This window comes from Camelus ferus, chromosome 2, assembly GCF_009834535.1.
Source record: "Camelus ferus isolate YT-003-E chromosome 2, BCGSAC_Cfer_1.0, whole genome shotgun sequence".
Lineage (NCBI taxonomy): Eukaryota > Metazoa > Chordata > Mammalia > Artiodactyla > Camelidae > Camelus > Camelus ferus.
The window spans coordinates 45,499,677-45,517,174 of NC_045697.1; the positions used below are offsets into that span (position 1 = coordinate 45,499,677).

General features: G+C 41.6%; 1 protein-coding gene across 1 annotated transcript in view; it reads right to left on the bottom strand.

The window, feature by feature from the left end:
* Window positions 1-15,817, bottom strand: part of BMP3 (bone morphogenetic protein 3) — a 28,758-nt gene extending 12,941 nt beyond the window's left edge. The window contains 1 exon segment of the mRNA XM_032456927.1: window positions 14,685-15,817. Within this exon segment, the coding sequence (XP_032312818.1) occupies window positions 14,685-15,009 (325 nt within the window). The 5' untranslated portion in view covers window positions 15,010-15,817.
* Between the last annotated feature and the right edge of the window lie 1,681 nt (window positions 15,818-17,498).

Sequence of the window (17,498 nt, forward strand, 5' to 3'; positions counted from 1 at the left end):
CTCTTAGGTATAAACCCCAAAGAACTGAAAGTATTCAAACAAGTCCATGTACGTGCGTGTTTAAAGCAGCACTACTCTTCACAATAGCCAAAAGGTAGACACAACTCAAATGTCTATCAATGGATCAATGGTAAGGTGTAATACAGTCATATAATGGAATATTATCCAGCCATGCAAATGAATGAAGTACTGATAGATACTACAATGTGGATGAACCTTGAAAACACTTTGTTAAATGAAAGAAGCCATACAGAAAAGATCCCATGTTGTATGATTCCATTTATGTGAAATATTCAGAACAGGTAAATCACTAGAAACAGGATGCAGACTAGTGTTGGCCAGGGGCTGAAGAGAGGGAGGGGTATGGATAAACCATTTGATGGGCAGGGGGTTTGACTTTGGGATGAGAGAAATATTTTGGAACTAGGTAGACTTGGTGGTTGCGCAACATCGTGAAGGTATCAAATGCCACTGAATTGCTCAATTAAAGATAACTATTTTTAAATTATGTGATTTTCACTGCAATTAAACAAAAAGATAACAGGAGTAATTTTATAAACTGGATAAATATCACAGCAAGGATCAGACATTTTTAGTCTTTTGCTCTTTCCTTTATACAGTAGTGAACTCAGTGGTGTGAGAGCTGAGAGCTCTGGCTTTTAAATCAGAGATTACCGAGAAATATTCCTATAAATTTGGCCAGTGTCACAGGAGCATCTTATGTGAGGCAGAGCCTACTGGTTACCAGCATTGGTGAAAGGAGACTCACCTTGACTCAAGGACTGACTCAGTCACTTATTAACTATATAACTTTGGGAGAAAAAGTTCCATTTTTCATTCACAAAATGGAAGAGTGCCTTCTTCTCCTGTCGTCAGAATTAAATGAGATGTGTGTAAATCCATTCCTAAGGGGTCCGGTAAGTGTTTCTTCAGGACAAATTATTATTATTGCTGTTAGTGCTGGTGTTGACCATAAAACAAGGATTACACCTTCTTCTACCTGCCTCACAAAGTTAAGGGTGCAGGATGAGGGTAGATAAGCAAGACCGTATAGCTCCATGTTCAGAGAACATAGATAAAAAAATGAGCCACGCTTTCAAAACTGTCCTAAAGAATTAATGCTGTTGTGGAGCTTGTCTAAAGTTTATGACATTACATGGGTTTAACTTGAATTCTTCTGTAGAGTTTGACCAAATGACTGAAACTGGCCAACTGTATTTCCAATTCTTCAAATGCAGAAATGAAGGTAACAGAAGAGGCGACTGATTAGTAAGGGCAGAAGTTGGTTCTTGCTCTTGAGATCATCGAATGAGCTAATGGTAAGGCTGAGGTTGGACTCAAGAATCCCCGGTCCCAGGATTGGTCACCAGAGCCTGAGCCCTCCTCCGTGCACTTGTTTCACATACATATTTGTTTCAGAAACATACACGCAATCGTGAAATTATGTTCTTGATCAAAACCATATTTCAGAAAAAAATAAAACATTTAAAAAAGATCTGGAAACTTATAATGAGTTCATTGAGTCCCCAAGTACGAGGGAAGTGCAGTGAGACACATATTTTACTCATTTCTAACATTGTGTGAAGGAAAAGGAGGAAACTGCCATTTGTGCACATTTGTATAATCCATGACACCAGGATAATATTATACAGACCTCTATAACAAAGCCACGCATCAGGCTTGTTCAGAGACTCCAGCTTTAATTCATACCAATCACCAGAGCATATACTTTTACCCAGATGGAAGTTTAAAATGGAAGGAAGAGAAGTCACTCTGTTCTAAGTATGTGGCAATCGGATGGTTGCCAAACGAACACACTGGCTGGGAAGAAATGAACTCAGAGGGATGTGGGTGGTAGAGTCTTACTGGGGAAACCAGTCCGGCTCCTTTCCCCCACATTTTGCTTGCAAATATTGCCTTCTTTCAAACATTTTTCCAGATACCTTGTGATCTGCTGTTAACTAGACTCCACTTTGTGTCTAACCTTCAATATCTTCTCATAAATGTCTCAGAATCTGCCACGCTGTCTCTTTGGGTGGTTTAATTTTAATTCAGTGCCTTAATTTAAGTCAAAGCCCTGTGATCCAGGTTCAGCTCCACCACACCCAACAGCTGTCCTCAGGCAAATTACCTAAACTCTTTAAGTCTCAGTTTGCTCATCTGTAAAATGAGCCCAATAGTATCAATGGCAGAATCATTGTGAGAATTAATTGGAAGAATATAGGTAATACATATCACACATAAGAAAAATCTCAATGAATGTCAGCTAAGTCGAATGGTAATGTCCAATATGATAGCAACTAATCACTTAAGTTTGAATTGAGATGTGCTGTAAGTGTAAAATACACAGTGTATTTCAAAGACTTAGCACAGAATGAGCGTACAATATTACATTAATATATTTTATATTAATTATGTATTGAAGTGATAATATTCGGATACACTGGGTTAAATATTGTGATAATGTGACTTTTAATGAAAAATATATATTTGGCCTTCATCCCTGTTTGTGGCACAGATCCTAAAACCCTTGGAATTGCCTAAGTGATGAGAGCCAGAAATGTCTTCTGTTATGTTACTCAGGTGACTTTTGGAGGCCACCTAAGAGTGGGGGCTGGTTGCCGGGGGAACCAATCCTGTGACTAGAGCGCTGGCACTTTCAGCTCCACCCCCTAACCTCTGGTGTGGGGAAAGGTGCTGGAGGCTGAATTAATCACCAATGGCCAATGATTTCATAAGCCATGCCTGCATAATGAAGCCACCATAAAACCTTACAAAAAAACAAGCTTTGAAGAGCTTCCGGGTTGGAGAACACGTGGAAATTGGGGAGAGCAGTGCACCCACAAAGGGCGTGGAAGCGTCAAGCCCTTCCCCCTACCTTGCCCTGTGCATCGCTTTTATCTGGCTGTTCCTGAGTGATAGCCTTTTATACTAAACTGGTAAACTAGTGAGCAAATGGGTTGCCTGAGTTCTGTGAGCCACCCTAGTAAATTAATCAGAGCCAGGGAGGGGGTTGCGGGAACCTCCAATCCTCAGCCAGTTGGTCAGAAGCACTGAAAACAACCTGGGTTTGGAATTGGCGCCTGAGGTGGAGGGCAGTCTTGTGGGACTGAGCCCTTTACCTATGGGATTTGATGTCTGGGTAGACAGTGTTAGAACTGAGGTGAATTCTCGGACACCCTGCTGGTAATACATTATTGAAATTAATTTCACATTTGGCTTTTCATATTTTTTAATGTGGTTACTAAAATTTTAAAATTACATATGTGGGTCACATCTGTGGCTCAAATTTAATTTTTCTTGGACAGTGGTGGTCTAGAATGACCACCAGTTTTGTGCTCATATAGTCCAAAAGGAAAGGAAAAAAGCATTTTTTTTTCTAAATGCAGTGAAGAATTAGGAATTTCTTAAACATGCATATGCAAACCAAAAATAAATTGGGCAAAAGATTATTTTTTGGAATGCAACATACCTTCCTTTACCAAGAACATATTAGATAAAGATAATTTTGGCAATTGCTTTTAAATTTTCCCTCCAGCTGTAGCTAATTGATTCAATCTGCAATCAAAAGTCTAAGACCAACTAACTGCTCTAAAATAGAGTTAAATGGGCAGTTGAGTAATAGTGCTTTATGGTATAGTGATTCTATATGTAGTTTCAGTTGTGTTATTTGTGTATTACACACACACAGCCACTACAAGCAACGATGAACAGGAGCTAAAGCAAAATAAATGTTTTTTGCGATTGAACACCTATTAGGTGCTGGACCCTTGGCTGGGTCTTAGGGCTGCCTAGTGGCCACTGTTGTCCAGACTGGGGCTGGGGAAAAAGATTAAGAATTAATATGCAGGTAGCTATGCCGTGATGATGCTCCTTACTGTCAAAGGTATTAATTATGTCCTTGGAGCACAGAGGAGGAAGCAATTAACTTTCCCCAAGCAAGAGGAAGAGGAACACAGAGGGAAGATGTAACCTGTGAACCAGACTTTAAAGAATGAGGGGAAAAGGATGTGTTGGGTGTAGGCAGTGCTGACACCTGGAAGCTTTTGCATACGTAATATTGTCAATGTTTCAAACAGAAACTTATAAAAATATCCCAAATTAACTTAGTTATTTGAAGTCCTTATCGACATCAAACCTGCCTAACTTCAGAAAAGAAATGGCCAATTCATGTTTAGCTCCTAACTAAAGGTGTTATATCACGCCCAGCACAAGCGCTGTTTCCACCTGGGTGAGGGGACCCATGACCTCTGCCTGACCTACATCTCCCTCCTCCTTGCCTTTTTTAAAACAATGAGCTAGAAGTCTCAACCATTCCACAAAACTTGCCCTGACGTCTCTAATCCATACTTTATTTTTACCCACTCTGACTTTAAAGCATTTCATTTCTGTGCAAGTCAATGCTCTTCCCCCCACCACCCCACCACCAAAGCCACCAAATAGTATTTACAGTGGACAAAAACAGCGGTGAGGGAGAGGGAGTTGTCTGAATTTGAGTAAGTGAGGCTAGAGGAATCAATAGGAATAAGATAAATACTTCCCTGCAAGTTGAATTATGTGGTAATATTATCCAACTACTCTAGTGCTTTATTAATTTTTTAGATTTTATATTAATACAACTTATCATTTTTCTTTTTCTTAAACATTTTTTATTGAGTATTAGTCATTTTACAATGTTGTGTCAAATTCCAGTGTAGAGTGCAATTTTTCAGTTATACATGAACATACATATATTCATTGTCACGTTGCGAACATAACTTTTCAAATAGGTCTCTTCTCATATACTGAAGAACAGGAGTTTGGCAATAGCCTTTCTCTCTTCCCCATGAATAGCATTGATTTATCTAAGGAGAAGATATTGATACTGAAATACCAGTGAGTAAAAAAATGCTTTTGTGTTCACTACTTCTATTCTGAAATATTCTGATACTTCCCTATTTGGAATCATTGGATCAGAACATGGAGGTATACTTTCTGATTAATAAGAACAAACTGATACAATACTAATATTTAAAAAAAAACACAGTGGGTGTTATCAGGTTACAAAACAATAGCTTGTATATTTTTAGGCTGTTTGTAGTTTACATCTACTAGAAAACATTAACGTGTGCCACACCAATCCAATTGTATCTAGAGTGGCATGCTTAATTCTGGGTGCTCTCATTTTAACTACTTTTTGACACAGAAGAGAGCAACTAGGAAAGTAACCAAGAAGTTGGCCTTAAAATTCTCTCTTACAAATTTGAGCTGAATAAATAGAAAATGCATGGCTTGGAGGAAGGGAAAAAAAAAAAAAGATTAAGCAGGGACATAAGAATTGTTTGCAAATGCTGGAGGGGCTGCAGAGAGATTCAGAGAGATCAGTTTTTCTTTCAGTGTCAAAGATAAGAATTAAGTCTAGAGGTGACAGTTGAATGCAGTCAGAATCCAGGTCAACGTAGGTAATGACTTTCTAAGTGTCCAGCCTGATGGTGAGACCCCTCTGTGGGAACAGGCAGACAGGAGACAGGTGGTCATAATTCAAGACTGTTACAGGAGGATCACTTTATGGGAGGGGAGGCATGAAAGGTGAACGAGATAACTTCTCAGATTCCTTGCAAGGAACTACAGTAGACTTTATTCCCAGCTCTTCACGAAGAATGTATTTGATGTCAAAATATAACTACCAATAGGTGGCGCTGTTCTCTTACTGTTTGCCGGCAGCAGCCCGAGCGTGGATTTTCTTTGCTGAGACTACACCTACAGCTGTCAAGCTGCGATGAACCGCTGTCGGCATTACAGTCTTATTTTGAATTTTCTGGAGTCATAATATCAGTGAAATAAAAGTGGGTTTAGAAGTCAGGTAAGTTTCGGAACAAGACACCCTTTCCTTTGCACAGCTGTTAGGACTTTGCAGCGGCTGCCACTTCTTGAAATGCCTTCATCCAGCCTAGTTCTCCTGGAATGTCTAGATTTGGTTTTTAAAGCAAAGCAGAGGCAAACTTGTCATGGTAGCCCACTCCCTTGGATCAGACCCTGCCTCTATTGCTCTTTTCATCATCTTTGTTCCTTCCATAAATTCCTTAAAGACAAAGCCTTGTAGTGATGACATCATACTCTTCTACCCCCAGTGTGGGGCTTAACTCTTCAGCGGTGCTCAATAAACGCTTCTTTTATGAATAAACAGATTTAGTCCAACCTATTCATTGTAGAAATACAAAAATGAAGGACCATAAAAGTCAGCCAGCCAGTATGCACTGATTTTGGAGAGGAACCCAGCCCAGGTCTTCTATTACCCATACAGATGGGTTTTTTTTTTTTTTTTTTGAGTTTGATTATTAGATAAAGGTAGGAGATTTATTGCTGTTTTCATCCGAAAAGAAAGCACCTGCACCTCATGAAACAGAGGACTCAGCAAGGAGACCGTGACTTGGGCCCAGCCATCCTATTGCAACAGTTCGGTTCCTCTCAAGGAGTAGCCGAGGCAGTGCCCAGGGAGTGGTAAGTGGAAGTTCACCTTCGTGCCGGCCCACACAGAACGTTTTCAAAGGGAAATAGAACGTACAATGGAAAGCTTTCTATGTAAAGTCTGACTTTAAAACAAATAGACTAAATGAAATCTTGATGATTAGTTAAATCCCCAGGAAGCAGGGAAAACATTTTAGTCATACAGAAAATATGTAACTAAGAACAACTCTTTTTCCACCTCTTTCTCCAAACAAAGCACAGCTGCTGGAAATGCCAGGGGTGCCTAGGACAGGGCCACATACACCTGGAGCCACTGGCTGAATGCTTGCTGCTTGGCGGAGTCAAGGCTGCAGCTTCTATCTGCCACCTTCAGCTTCTAGACAAACGCAAGACAGAGATATTCTAAATAGAGCACAAAGTCACAGAATTTTGTTTTTCTTGTGGAGTCCCAGTCAAATGACTTGAGTTTTATGGGATCTCAAAACAACCAGTCTCTATGTCCAAAGTAAGACATGGCCAAAGATGATATAATGTACTCTTTTCTAGAACAGCAAAATATTCATTAATCAGTTTATCTACTCTTAGCCTCCACCCAAGGGCATTCCTAGACTGTGAGCTCTCAGAGGGCAGACCTATGTTCTAATAAATCTTTGAACTCCTAGGCCTTTGCACAGTCTGGGGCATTGATCTTCTGAAAAATATTTGTTAAGTGTGTCAAATGAGCAACTGTGTAAACTTAACCAGATTCTAAAGTGTTTCCTACTTAACACCAAACTGAAAAAACTTTCAAGAAGTTTCAAGTTCCCAAAGTCAGCAAAAGGCCTTCTTGGGTATAAGCACTGTTTGGAGTTTCCTTTCCGTTCATCAGAGAAAAAGCATCACTAGAACAGTGGTATATGAAGTAGAACAGTGCTGTCATACAATATATATGTGATAAAATGCCTCCTGGGAAATCCTTTCATGGCAAGTTTATTTTTAAAGCATCCTTTGCCTGGCTGGTAGCTTTTCTACTAGCTTTTTTTTTTTTTTTTAACTATCTTTTCTTATCTAGTCCCTTGAACATCTAATTCAGCTCAACTGAAGTATTTCTCGAGTGCCTACTGTGTGGTAAACTATGCCAGGTTCTCAGAATACAAGCATGAAATGAGATATGCTCTTTGCTCTCCAGAGACTTGGCCCCCGCTCCATCATCCTCTTTCTAGCAAAACTATCAGGCCCCAAACTCACTGCAGCTGTGAAAGAAGGGTAAGACATCTTTATTAACTTACTTTTGAACTTCTCCCCAGGGCAAAACTGCCATAAAGACATTAATATACCTTCCAAAGTGAAAGAAACTTGCCCTTATGTAAATTAACCATTTGTCCATGGAGAGGCCCACTGAAAGGGCCAGATGAGACGTTAGTCAATCGTAGATTTCGGACGCTAGTTATAAGATAGTCAGAGCTCCGGGGACCTGAGCTCAGAGCACAGTGTCTCAGACATGCATCAGCATCACCCTGATGGCTTGTGAAAGCAGGGGATTCTGTGCCTCACCCTCAGTGTGTGATTCAGATAGCTGGGGTGGTGGGCTGGAGAAGTTCTAGCAAGTTCCCAGGTGATGCTGATGCTGCTAATCCAGGGACCAGACTTTGAGAACAAATAACCTCAAGAAATCACTATGAAAAGTGTGATCCTGCTCCACTCAGCCACCAAGGTCAGGACAGAAATGGTAACTTCTCGAACGCAGGTTTGGGATATCACACCTTTAAGAGGACTACCACCTTTTCATTTTACATTGCCTCCCAGACACAGCCTTTGTGCTACAAACAACTGCACACTATTAAGATTTTTAGGTGTGTTTAAGGTTTTGAAGGAAGCTAGAGAGATAATCTCTAAAATACTAAGAATATCTCCTTTACGTGGGGCTTCTAAGCTTTTAATGAATTTTCACATTCATTTTCTCAATTAGGTTTCACCATCTTCCTGTGAGACCAGCACAGTAGATATGGTTTAACACATCTGACAGAGGAAGAAACTAGGTCTAGTACCATTAGATGACTTTATTAGTAAGCAGTTCAGCCAAGATGAGCATTTGGATCTCTTAATGCTTACTCAGCTTCAGGTAATAGAAAAATCGAAACTCTAGGAATCTCTTCTCTTCTTGAAAACAATTTATCTTAACCCATGCCTAAGTGCAGCAATTACACTCAATTCAAACAGTATCTGGATTAATTCCATGCAATTAAATTAAATTTTTCTTTGGAGGAAAAGCAAATAAGATCATGTTGGACCTCTGTAGTTTTAACTATAAAGTCAGAGGACTGAGGAAAGAACCTTTTATTTCTAAAACAACTGGATGCAAATGATTTTATCTAAGGAATATTTAACATTTACTCACTATAACATTTAATATTTAATAATAATGTTTAACTTGACTCACTTGATAAAGTAAGAAGAACATACTGAAGTTGCTAATACAGTAGGATCAGTTTGTCCAAACACCTTTATTCATAGTGTGCCCAAATGTGGTTCTATTGTCAAGAAAAGATGGATCTTAAAGGAAGGTAGATCATTGAAGGAGTCAGTAAAACACCATAGTCAATTGGCTTTATGACTTACATGTGACTATTTTAGATAAATAGACATCCATGCCTTTAATAAAATTATCCCTGAAAATGCGTGTTGCCAACAGTATTGCTTTATGTACCAATACTCTAGTACAACCAATACTAACATGTGAACAGACCAGCAATTTTATGGATTTCTCAATATATTCCATAGATGGGGGCTCTTTAGTCACACTGCCATGGTTTATTACTGTCCAGATATCATCCTGGTATACTTGTGTCACTTGATTGATACTATGTCAATGTTTCCATTACAAAATTCTTTTTTCATGAATTCATAACATAGTCATAAAATTCACTATGACTAGAAACTTGGCCTTGGAAGGTTCAAGCTGAGACTATTTGTGATGCCAGACTTCTTTCCACTATACCACTTAAATAAAATTATTAAGATACTGATTCCTAGGACATTCAAATTGAATAGATGGGAAAAGCATCAAAATTTTGGGAGAAAAGTTCTGATGCGAGAGCACAAAAATCCTGACGAGCAAATACAAAGTATATGCAAAGTTGCTCAGTAATTTTCACTAGGTTTTTGATAGGCATGGCTTTTATTCTATCTAATGAATCCAACAAACAATGGAGATTTTATAAAGGATTTGATAGATGTCTAAAACCAAGGGATGAATGATGATAAAATATTAACAAAGTAATGTGTGTGATTTCTAGTTAATTTTTCCACAAATAAAATAGCTCTTCTTTTAAAAGGGTAAAACTAGATGTCAAATAAAAAATATTAATCCTATAGAAGAAAACAATGAAGGAAAATTCATAAAGAAACAGGCAAAATAAAATTAGTGACAGAAAGTCTAAAATTAGATTCAGAGAAGTTTGAGACAAGAAAGCAGGAAGATGGAACAGTCGCCCTTTGGTATCCACAGGGAACTGGCTGCAGGACCCCTACGGAGACCAAAATCCACAGGTGCTTTAAGTCCCTCATATAAAGTGGCATAGTATTTGCATATGGCCTACACACAGCCTCCCGTATACTTTAAATCATCTCTAAATTATTATGATTTGGCAAAATCAACTTTTGCTTTTTGGAAATTTCTAGAAATGTTTTTTCCTGAATATTTTCAATCTCTAATTGGATCTGTAGAACCCAGGGATATTGAGGGCCAACTGTACAATGCCAGCTGGACTCAAGTCCAAAAGGTAACAATGTAAGTAAACACCCTGAGATGGGTACTAAATGGGAGATGAGAAGGGAGATAGTTTTCAGCTGTAATATTCACTTGATTTTTGCATACTTTCTTCCTTGAGAAATTAGGAAGACTCTGAAGCAGTGTTACCCCAAACAGGTATTTTAGAATCACATTTCTCTGAAATGCTCTCTCAGAGAGAAAGTGATCCACTCTTAAGCAGATTCACTAGTGTTTAAAGGCCCTGAAAGGTCCCAAAGCAAAGAAAACCGTTCATTTTTTCTCCAGCTTATTTGACCATGGAATGCAATTTTATGTAACACCTGTTAACATTTTCTAAAGACCCTCTTTTATAAAAGTTTCTCTTAGAAAATTAGATCAGATTATTAGAAATAATAGGTTTTGAGATGAGTTCAGTATGTTTGAAAAATTGTCTGGCAAAAATATCCTGATGCCCATTTCTTCCATTTATATACAAGGTTGGACTTGCTTTCTTTAAAGCCTCTTCCAAATACAAAATTATGTAATTCCAAAATGCTTAAGAGCAGGTTTGATATTCACAGCCCTATTTAATTTTTAGAAAAATCTGAAGTGGCTCAATCAAGTGCTTATAAACTTCCACTGATTAGATAAAATGTCTGTAACTCTTTTAATATTTTCTGAATTTTATATATATATATATATACACACACACACAAATATTCCCTGAGTGAATTATCTGCTTAGGGGATTTTTTTCATTGACCCCCATGGTTTCTTGGTCTCTTTGAGTATGTCTAACTATGCTAAAAAGCTAAATTGAAATTATTTTCTTATGTAACTCATTTTCTTTCTCCTTTCCATTAGCATAGATAATCAAGAATTCATGGTATTATGGATTTTTAAACGTCAGAGATTGTAAAGCTGTCTTGTCTATTACAGTAAAAACTTCATTAAGGGCTATCAAGTATTCAAAGTAGAGTGTAATTCAAAGCAGCTGCACATCCAGCTCCCCATCTCCAGATGTACTATTGTCCTTTGAATAAACACATCAGATAATCTAATGCTCTTTAATTTTAAGCCTCATTTCTAGGTGCCAGAAATTTTAAGGTAATTCTGTTTTAGTAAAGTTATTATATCCCCTTGCCATCAAACCCATCAAAAATGATGTGTTCCCATGCATTTCACAGGGCTGGCTCCTACTGGAATGATTATTCAGCCCTCAGTTATATCTTTCCCAAATGTATATATATTTTAGCCTTGTACTTTAGAAACATGTCAAATGATAGTTATTCATTTTTAAAGATTTTTGGTCATAGAAGGAAAGACTCTCCCCTTTCTCACTGAGGGAAAATATTCACATTTGAGTCCATCTTTCCTCAAATTTCTTTTCTTTTTATCTATGAAGTCTGTGTGGTTTTTTAAAAAGGTGACACATATCCACTGAAATGCAATCTTTTTGTAGTTATATGCCGAAAATTAAAATAATGGTAGTTTCCTAATAAGAACACATGTGCTCTAATCACTGTTCCTAAATAGGTTAAATTCATGATTAAGAAAAATAAGATTAAGTGACTATGGGAATGATGAGAAACTAATGAACACAAAGTATGTATCTTAAAGGATCGAGCCAGGAGAAAACCTCATGTAAAATATTCTTTTTTTTTTATTATTATTACATAGAAGCCAAGGACAACTTAAACTAAGATGAAAATAAAAGCTGATTTCATATTCCTCTTGTCTTCCTTCAAGACGTTGTGTTTTTCTACAGCTGAACTTCTCTGTCATCAATAATTTTGTAAATTACCTTTTACAAAGGGAAAGATAAAACCTTTCTTTATGTAAACCCTCACACATCACAAAAAGACTCAGGAGCGCTCCAAACTTACGGTTTTGGCAAACCAACAGCATAGCGTTGAGGGAGGAGAAAAGGGTTAGCAGAAAGTGTATTTAGGATGAATGCCACCCACCATCAAGTAATAGTTTAAGTAGAAAGTAATCAGAGGGAGACCACAGCAGCTGAATTTCAACCAAAGATATTCTAGGTTCAGAACAATAAATAATTTTAATCAGGTATGTTCCAAGGAGCAAATAGGGCTCTAAGCCTCTAACTCAGCCTGGGTAAGCACTGGGAAAGTCTGCCGGAGCAGCACGCACTCCACAGACACGGCACGCACCTGACTTCCCATTAAAATCTGTCGCATCCCTTGGTACAGGGAAGCCCATATGTTGTGAAACCTAGACACTACGGACTAAAAAACATACCTAATTTGTTAATGCAGACAGCACCTTTCACCTACATCAGAGCATATGTCACAGGACGAAAGGTGTTATGGAAATGCTGATAATGGATAAAGGAGAGAGACACACATGAAAGCCTCAGCACCTTCCTAGAGTCCTGCCTTATTAGAGCCAAAACTGCTGTATAGTAAGTCTTTTCAGTGTGGTAGTAACTAAACACTTTTGGAAGGGGTCCAATGCGAACCACCTCTCCAGGAGTCTCCAGTGTAGTAACAGGACACTTAAGCTTCCACAAGAACCAGTGTCTACATTTGATAAATAAGTCATTAAGACAGTCTGTAGGATGCTAAAGGAATTACTTTTCTTATCAGGGCACGTAGCCTTGTATATATGCTTCAAGCTGCAATTCATCATTTCAAGGAACTTCTGGCCTCCGTATCAGAGTTTATCATTTGCTGGTATAAGACTGCAGAGAGGCTGATAAGGGACGCTTTAAAATTATAATGCAAGGAATGAGTTGAAGCCAGAAAGTAAACGGGGCCTGAGTTATTCAAAGCCTTATTCTTCTCCCACTCATGGTTCCCTGATCCTAAAACAAACCTATAAAACACTATACAATAGATGTGCATGAAACAAACTTCTATTCCACCTCCAAATCTTGTGATTCATACTAAAATGAAATTTGCTGATACCAAAAATACTATTCATCTCTTGGGTGCCTCAGCAGCTTCTTAGGAATATTACCAAGAAAATGAACATCGAGGTAAGAGTGATTTGAGTACCTTCAGTATTGCCACCTGCCTTGCCCATTCAACTTCCTTCCAACTCTTGCTTCTCCCACCCTGCTCCTTCATCGAGCTCTGCCCTCAGAGTGGCACTGGAGTAAACAGGGCATTCACTGGTGTGGTCAGCTGTCAGGACAGCCTCCTCAAGTGGCTGGCATATGATGGACAACTCAGAGCAGGTTTCTGTTTCCTTAGTAGAGGCCAGCTCCTTATAGATCATACTCGTGGTTTTAAGAAGCAAGTGAAATCTGGTTCAGCTCAGACTCTAGCTAAAGACTTCTGCATTAGAAAGCATAATTCACATTTATTGTAAATGTCATCATGCCTGTGAGCTCCAGAGTGTATTTACAGTGTCAGACTAGGGCTTTCCTTGATGGATGCTTGCATGTTCCTCTTTTCCAGGAGTCCTGCATATCAAAGCTTTGGGAGATTTCTTTCTAGTGATTCTGACAGAATTGATAGAGCAAGCGTGAGGCATGGCCTCCTTACTTGAAGATTCTTGGCTATTTTTCAAGGGTTCACTGAAGACAGGCTTTGCAGTTACATTTCCCTTTGTCATGAATGTAGGTAGTGAACAAAAAAAGCCTGGTGCATCCTCAAAGCATAGAAACCGAGTTAGTGTCCAGGAAACTTTCCCTCAAGCTGTTAGCACAAGAGAGGCAGGCTGTTAGTGTAAGTTATTCGCCTCACCAAGGGGGCCAGGAGAAACCGTGTTAAGCCATGAATTTCAGTCGGCAGTGATCTGTGTGTTGAAAAATGGGATGAGCAGATTTTCATCGGCAGATTCCAAGAGGTGTTTACATCTATGGCTGCTCACCTCCCTCCCAACTCCTCCCAGGGTGGGTGGTACAATCCCTATTTGCCCAGATGGCTTTTAAATAATCGAAACACCCGAGCACCTGGTTTAGTTTGTGTTTGCCACCAAGGGACTATCAAGTGGAAAGCGTCAAATATCCTAACACAGAGACCGTGAGTTAAGAGAGAGTGCAAAGTCTGGAGAAGCGACGGTCTACAAGGCGACGGGAGCGCGTGTAATTCAAGTGTGACTTTTCTCTCTGGTGCCCTGGGGTTGGCATAAAATGACATCTGCCTTTAAGTAAACATGGCTAAAGCCCAGTCCAAGGGAATTTCCGCTGACCGACTAAAGAAACACCGGCACAAGGTACCCCAGAGTTGCCCCAGACACCCAGGGCAGGAGGACTCCGGTGGGCGGCGAGGTGGGGGAGCCCTTGCTCCACGCACTTTCTCCAGCCGAACCCCCTCCAGGGCTGGGCGCCCTTCTCTCCACTTCTTCCTCTCGATTCGGACTCTATAATTGGGCTGACTCACGGGCGGAATGCGGGATGGGACTGCACCGAGGGGCTCGGAGGGCAGCTGGGGGCCGAGGGAAGGTTTCTAGGCATCACAGGTCAGATGAGGAAGCTGCGGGGGTCCCAGGAAACATCTGGGGCGGGACCACGGAAAGGGGGCGACTCGGGCACTCACCTGCTGCTCCGGCTCGAAAGCTGCGAACTGTGTTGCCCTCCCGCAGGAGCTGGGGCCGCAGGGGCGGAGAGCCCAGTTCGGAGGACCCTGGTGTCCGCGCTGTCGCGGCTCTGTCACTGCCGCTGTACCTGTCGTAGAGTCGCAGCATGTGCTCTGACACCTTGTCGTGCGGCTGCAGCAGGGGGTCTGCGCCACCACCTGCGGTGCGGTCACCCGGCACAGCCTTGCGGATCCCCGGGAAATGCTGCTTGAGTGTCTGTCCCCGCGCCAGGCTCACGCACAAGCAGCCCAGCCATAGACAGAGCAGTCTGCGCGTCCCAGCCATAGCGAGGTCCCGGCACCGCGCGTCTGCTGCCGCGTCCCGGGGGCGGGGGGGTGGACCCTCTAAGGCGCGAGGGGCCCGCGGCAGAGCCAAGGGCTGAACTCACAACTACCTGGGGCAAGGGGGCCCGGAGCGCGGACGCTGCCTGAGCAGGACAGCGACAAGCCCCACTTTTAGCGCGGGCCGATCACGGACCGGCAGGTGGGCTCTTCCCGGGCAGCGGCGAGGACCTCACCAAGCGCAGGGCGCTGCCAGGACCGTCTCCACTCGGACGCCGAAGAGCTGAAGTCGCGGCGTGTGTGGCCGGGGTGTTTTCGGATCTGTCCGTACCCTCTCTCCCCGCTTTATTTTCGGGAACAGCCTGCCGAAGCGACCGCGCTGCGCACGGGGACTAGCGCTGAGTCGGGCGCAGAGCCCGAGAGGGGTTGAGCGCCGCGGGCCGGAGGGCGCTCGTTCGCCTTTTGCAAGGATTGGAGCAGCCGCGGTGCGGCCGGATCGAGTTTTGAGTGTGTGTGTGAGTGTGTGTGTGTGTGAGTGTGTGAGTGTGTGTGTGTGTGTGTGTGTGTGTGTGTGTGTGCGTGCGTGTGAGGGGGTGGGGTGGGGGAGAAAGAGAGAGGGAGAGGGAGAGGGAGAGAGAGAGAGAGAGAGACTTCGTTCCCTGGCTGATGTGTACAGTCCGCCGCCAATCTCACTATCTCCCTTGCGCTCGCTCGCAGGCAGCTGGGACCCCTCTATAGCCAGGAGCGAAGGGAAGAGGGAAGTAACCGGCAAACTAGCAGGGGAGGGAGGGGAAAGAAGAGGAAGTAGGGGTGGGGGTGGTTGGGAAGAGGAGGGGGTAAAGGAGACAGTCGAGGAAGAAAGAAAGGGTAGAAGGGAGTGGGTGTTATTTTTTAATCCCATCAAGAACTCTGGCTGTTTCCTGGCCAGCAAGAGAGCAGAGGAAAATAAACTTCTTCCTGGATTCTTTCTCCTTTGCTTCCAAATAAAATCGAGAGGTGCACACCATCCTCATTTCCTTTCCTGGGCGTCTCCTGATCCAGGCTGCGGACCCTGATCTGTGCTGGGTTGCCATCTCTCCTTGTCTCTCTGAGAGCTTACCCATCATAGCTCCTTCTCTTCTGCATCTTTACTTTGCATCTCCCTCCTCGTCAGGAGAAAGATACGGTGCCAGTCAATCCCGTCTTAAAACAAATAAACCGACAAGCAAACACACCACAAACACTCACCTACCCCTACTTTCCCCCTCAAGACGTTTGTCTCCAAGATTGCAGGCCCTGGGGAAACAGAAGGACTTCTGGGAGACGCTGGAATCCACAGCCAGCTTAACTCTGAGATCCTTCCTCACCCTCTCTTCCCTGGGGGTAAAATGGTGACTAAACTACTGGCTAACAGTTTACTGCTCACTTATCATGCCCTAGGTATTCATTGTTCTTTTTATTTCAAATGTATTATCTTCGAAGGAAGCCCATTTTACAGATGAGGAAACTGAGACAAAAGGATACTCATGGATGGCAGAGCTGAGCTTCAAACTCAGGGAGTCTGGTTCCTGGGCTCAGGTCCTTAATCACCAATCACCACACTATTAATAATGAAACTAGCATTTAAAAAAATTAATTGAAGTATAGTTAGTTACAATGTGTCAATTTCTGGTGTACAGCACAATGTCCCAGTCAATGAAACTACTATTTAAACTGAAGTTTCAATGTCACAGTCCACATAAACGTTCTTAGCCCAGTGTCTGGCCTGGTGCAGTGAGGACTTCAGTAAATGTCTGTTCCAGCTTGTCTGTTCCCTAGTGGGAGCACAGTGGGGTTTATGGAAAAGAATACAGGCTTTTCGATCACACTGGGCTTCCAAAATTCTGTCTTTTTTTTAAAAGGTCAATAAGGACACATCCCTTTTAGAGTTTTGTTTGGATGACATTAGAAAACAGTGCTAAAGTGACTGGCACACTGACTAGCCTGTAGTAGGGGCTCAATCCCTTTTTATCCCAAACTTATCCCAAGTGCAGACTACATTCTCCGCACTCAATCACTTTTCAACCCACTGCGGTTTACATTTTGCCTTTGGCCATCCCTGGAACTGTGCTGCAGATAATAACACAAACTTCAAGGGTGGTTGTGAGGATTAAATGAGATCATGTGTGTGATCTTTGCTTGCATAAAGAACATAATAGCTTTTGTGATTAATTATGAAGACCCAGTTTCAAAATTCAATAGGCCCTGCAAATTCTCTCCCTCTTTGATTTGTCTCTGTGAATCTTTGGTTCTTTCCCTCTCAGTTCTGTGAGCTGCCTTCTCTTTCTAGGCCTGCCTTCAGGGCTTTCTCACATCTTTATTCCCTGCGCTGGGAGGATGCCAAATTGAGAAAAAAAAAAAAAAATCTGCTTTGGTGGTCACCTCTGACCTTTTAAATATATAGTTCTTGGTCTCCTCCAGCCTCAGTCTGCATTGCTAAAATTTCACCTTCCTGCTTTTTGAAACCATCCCCAA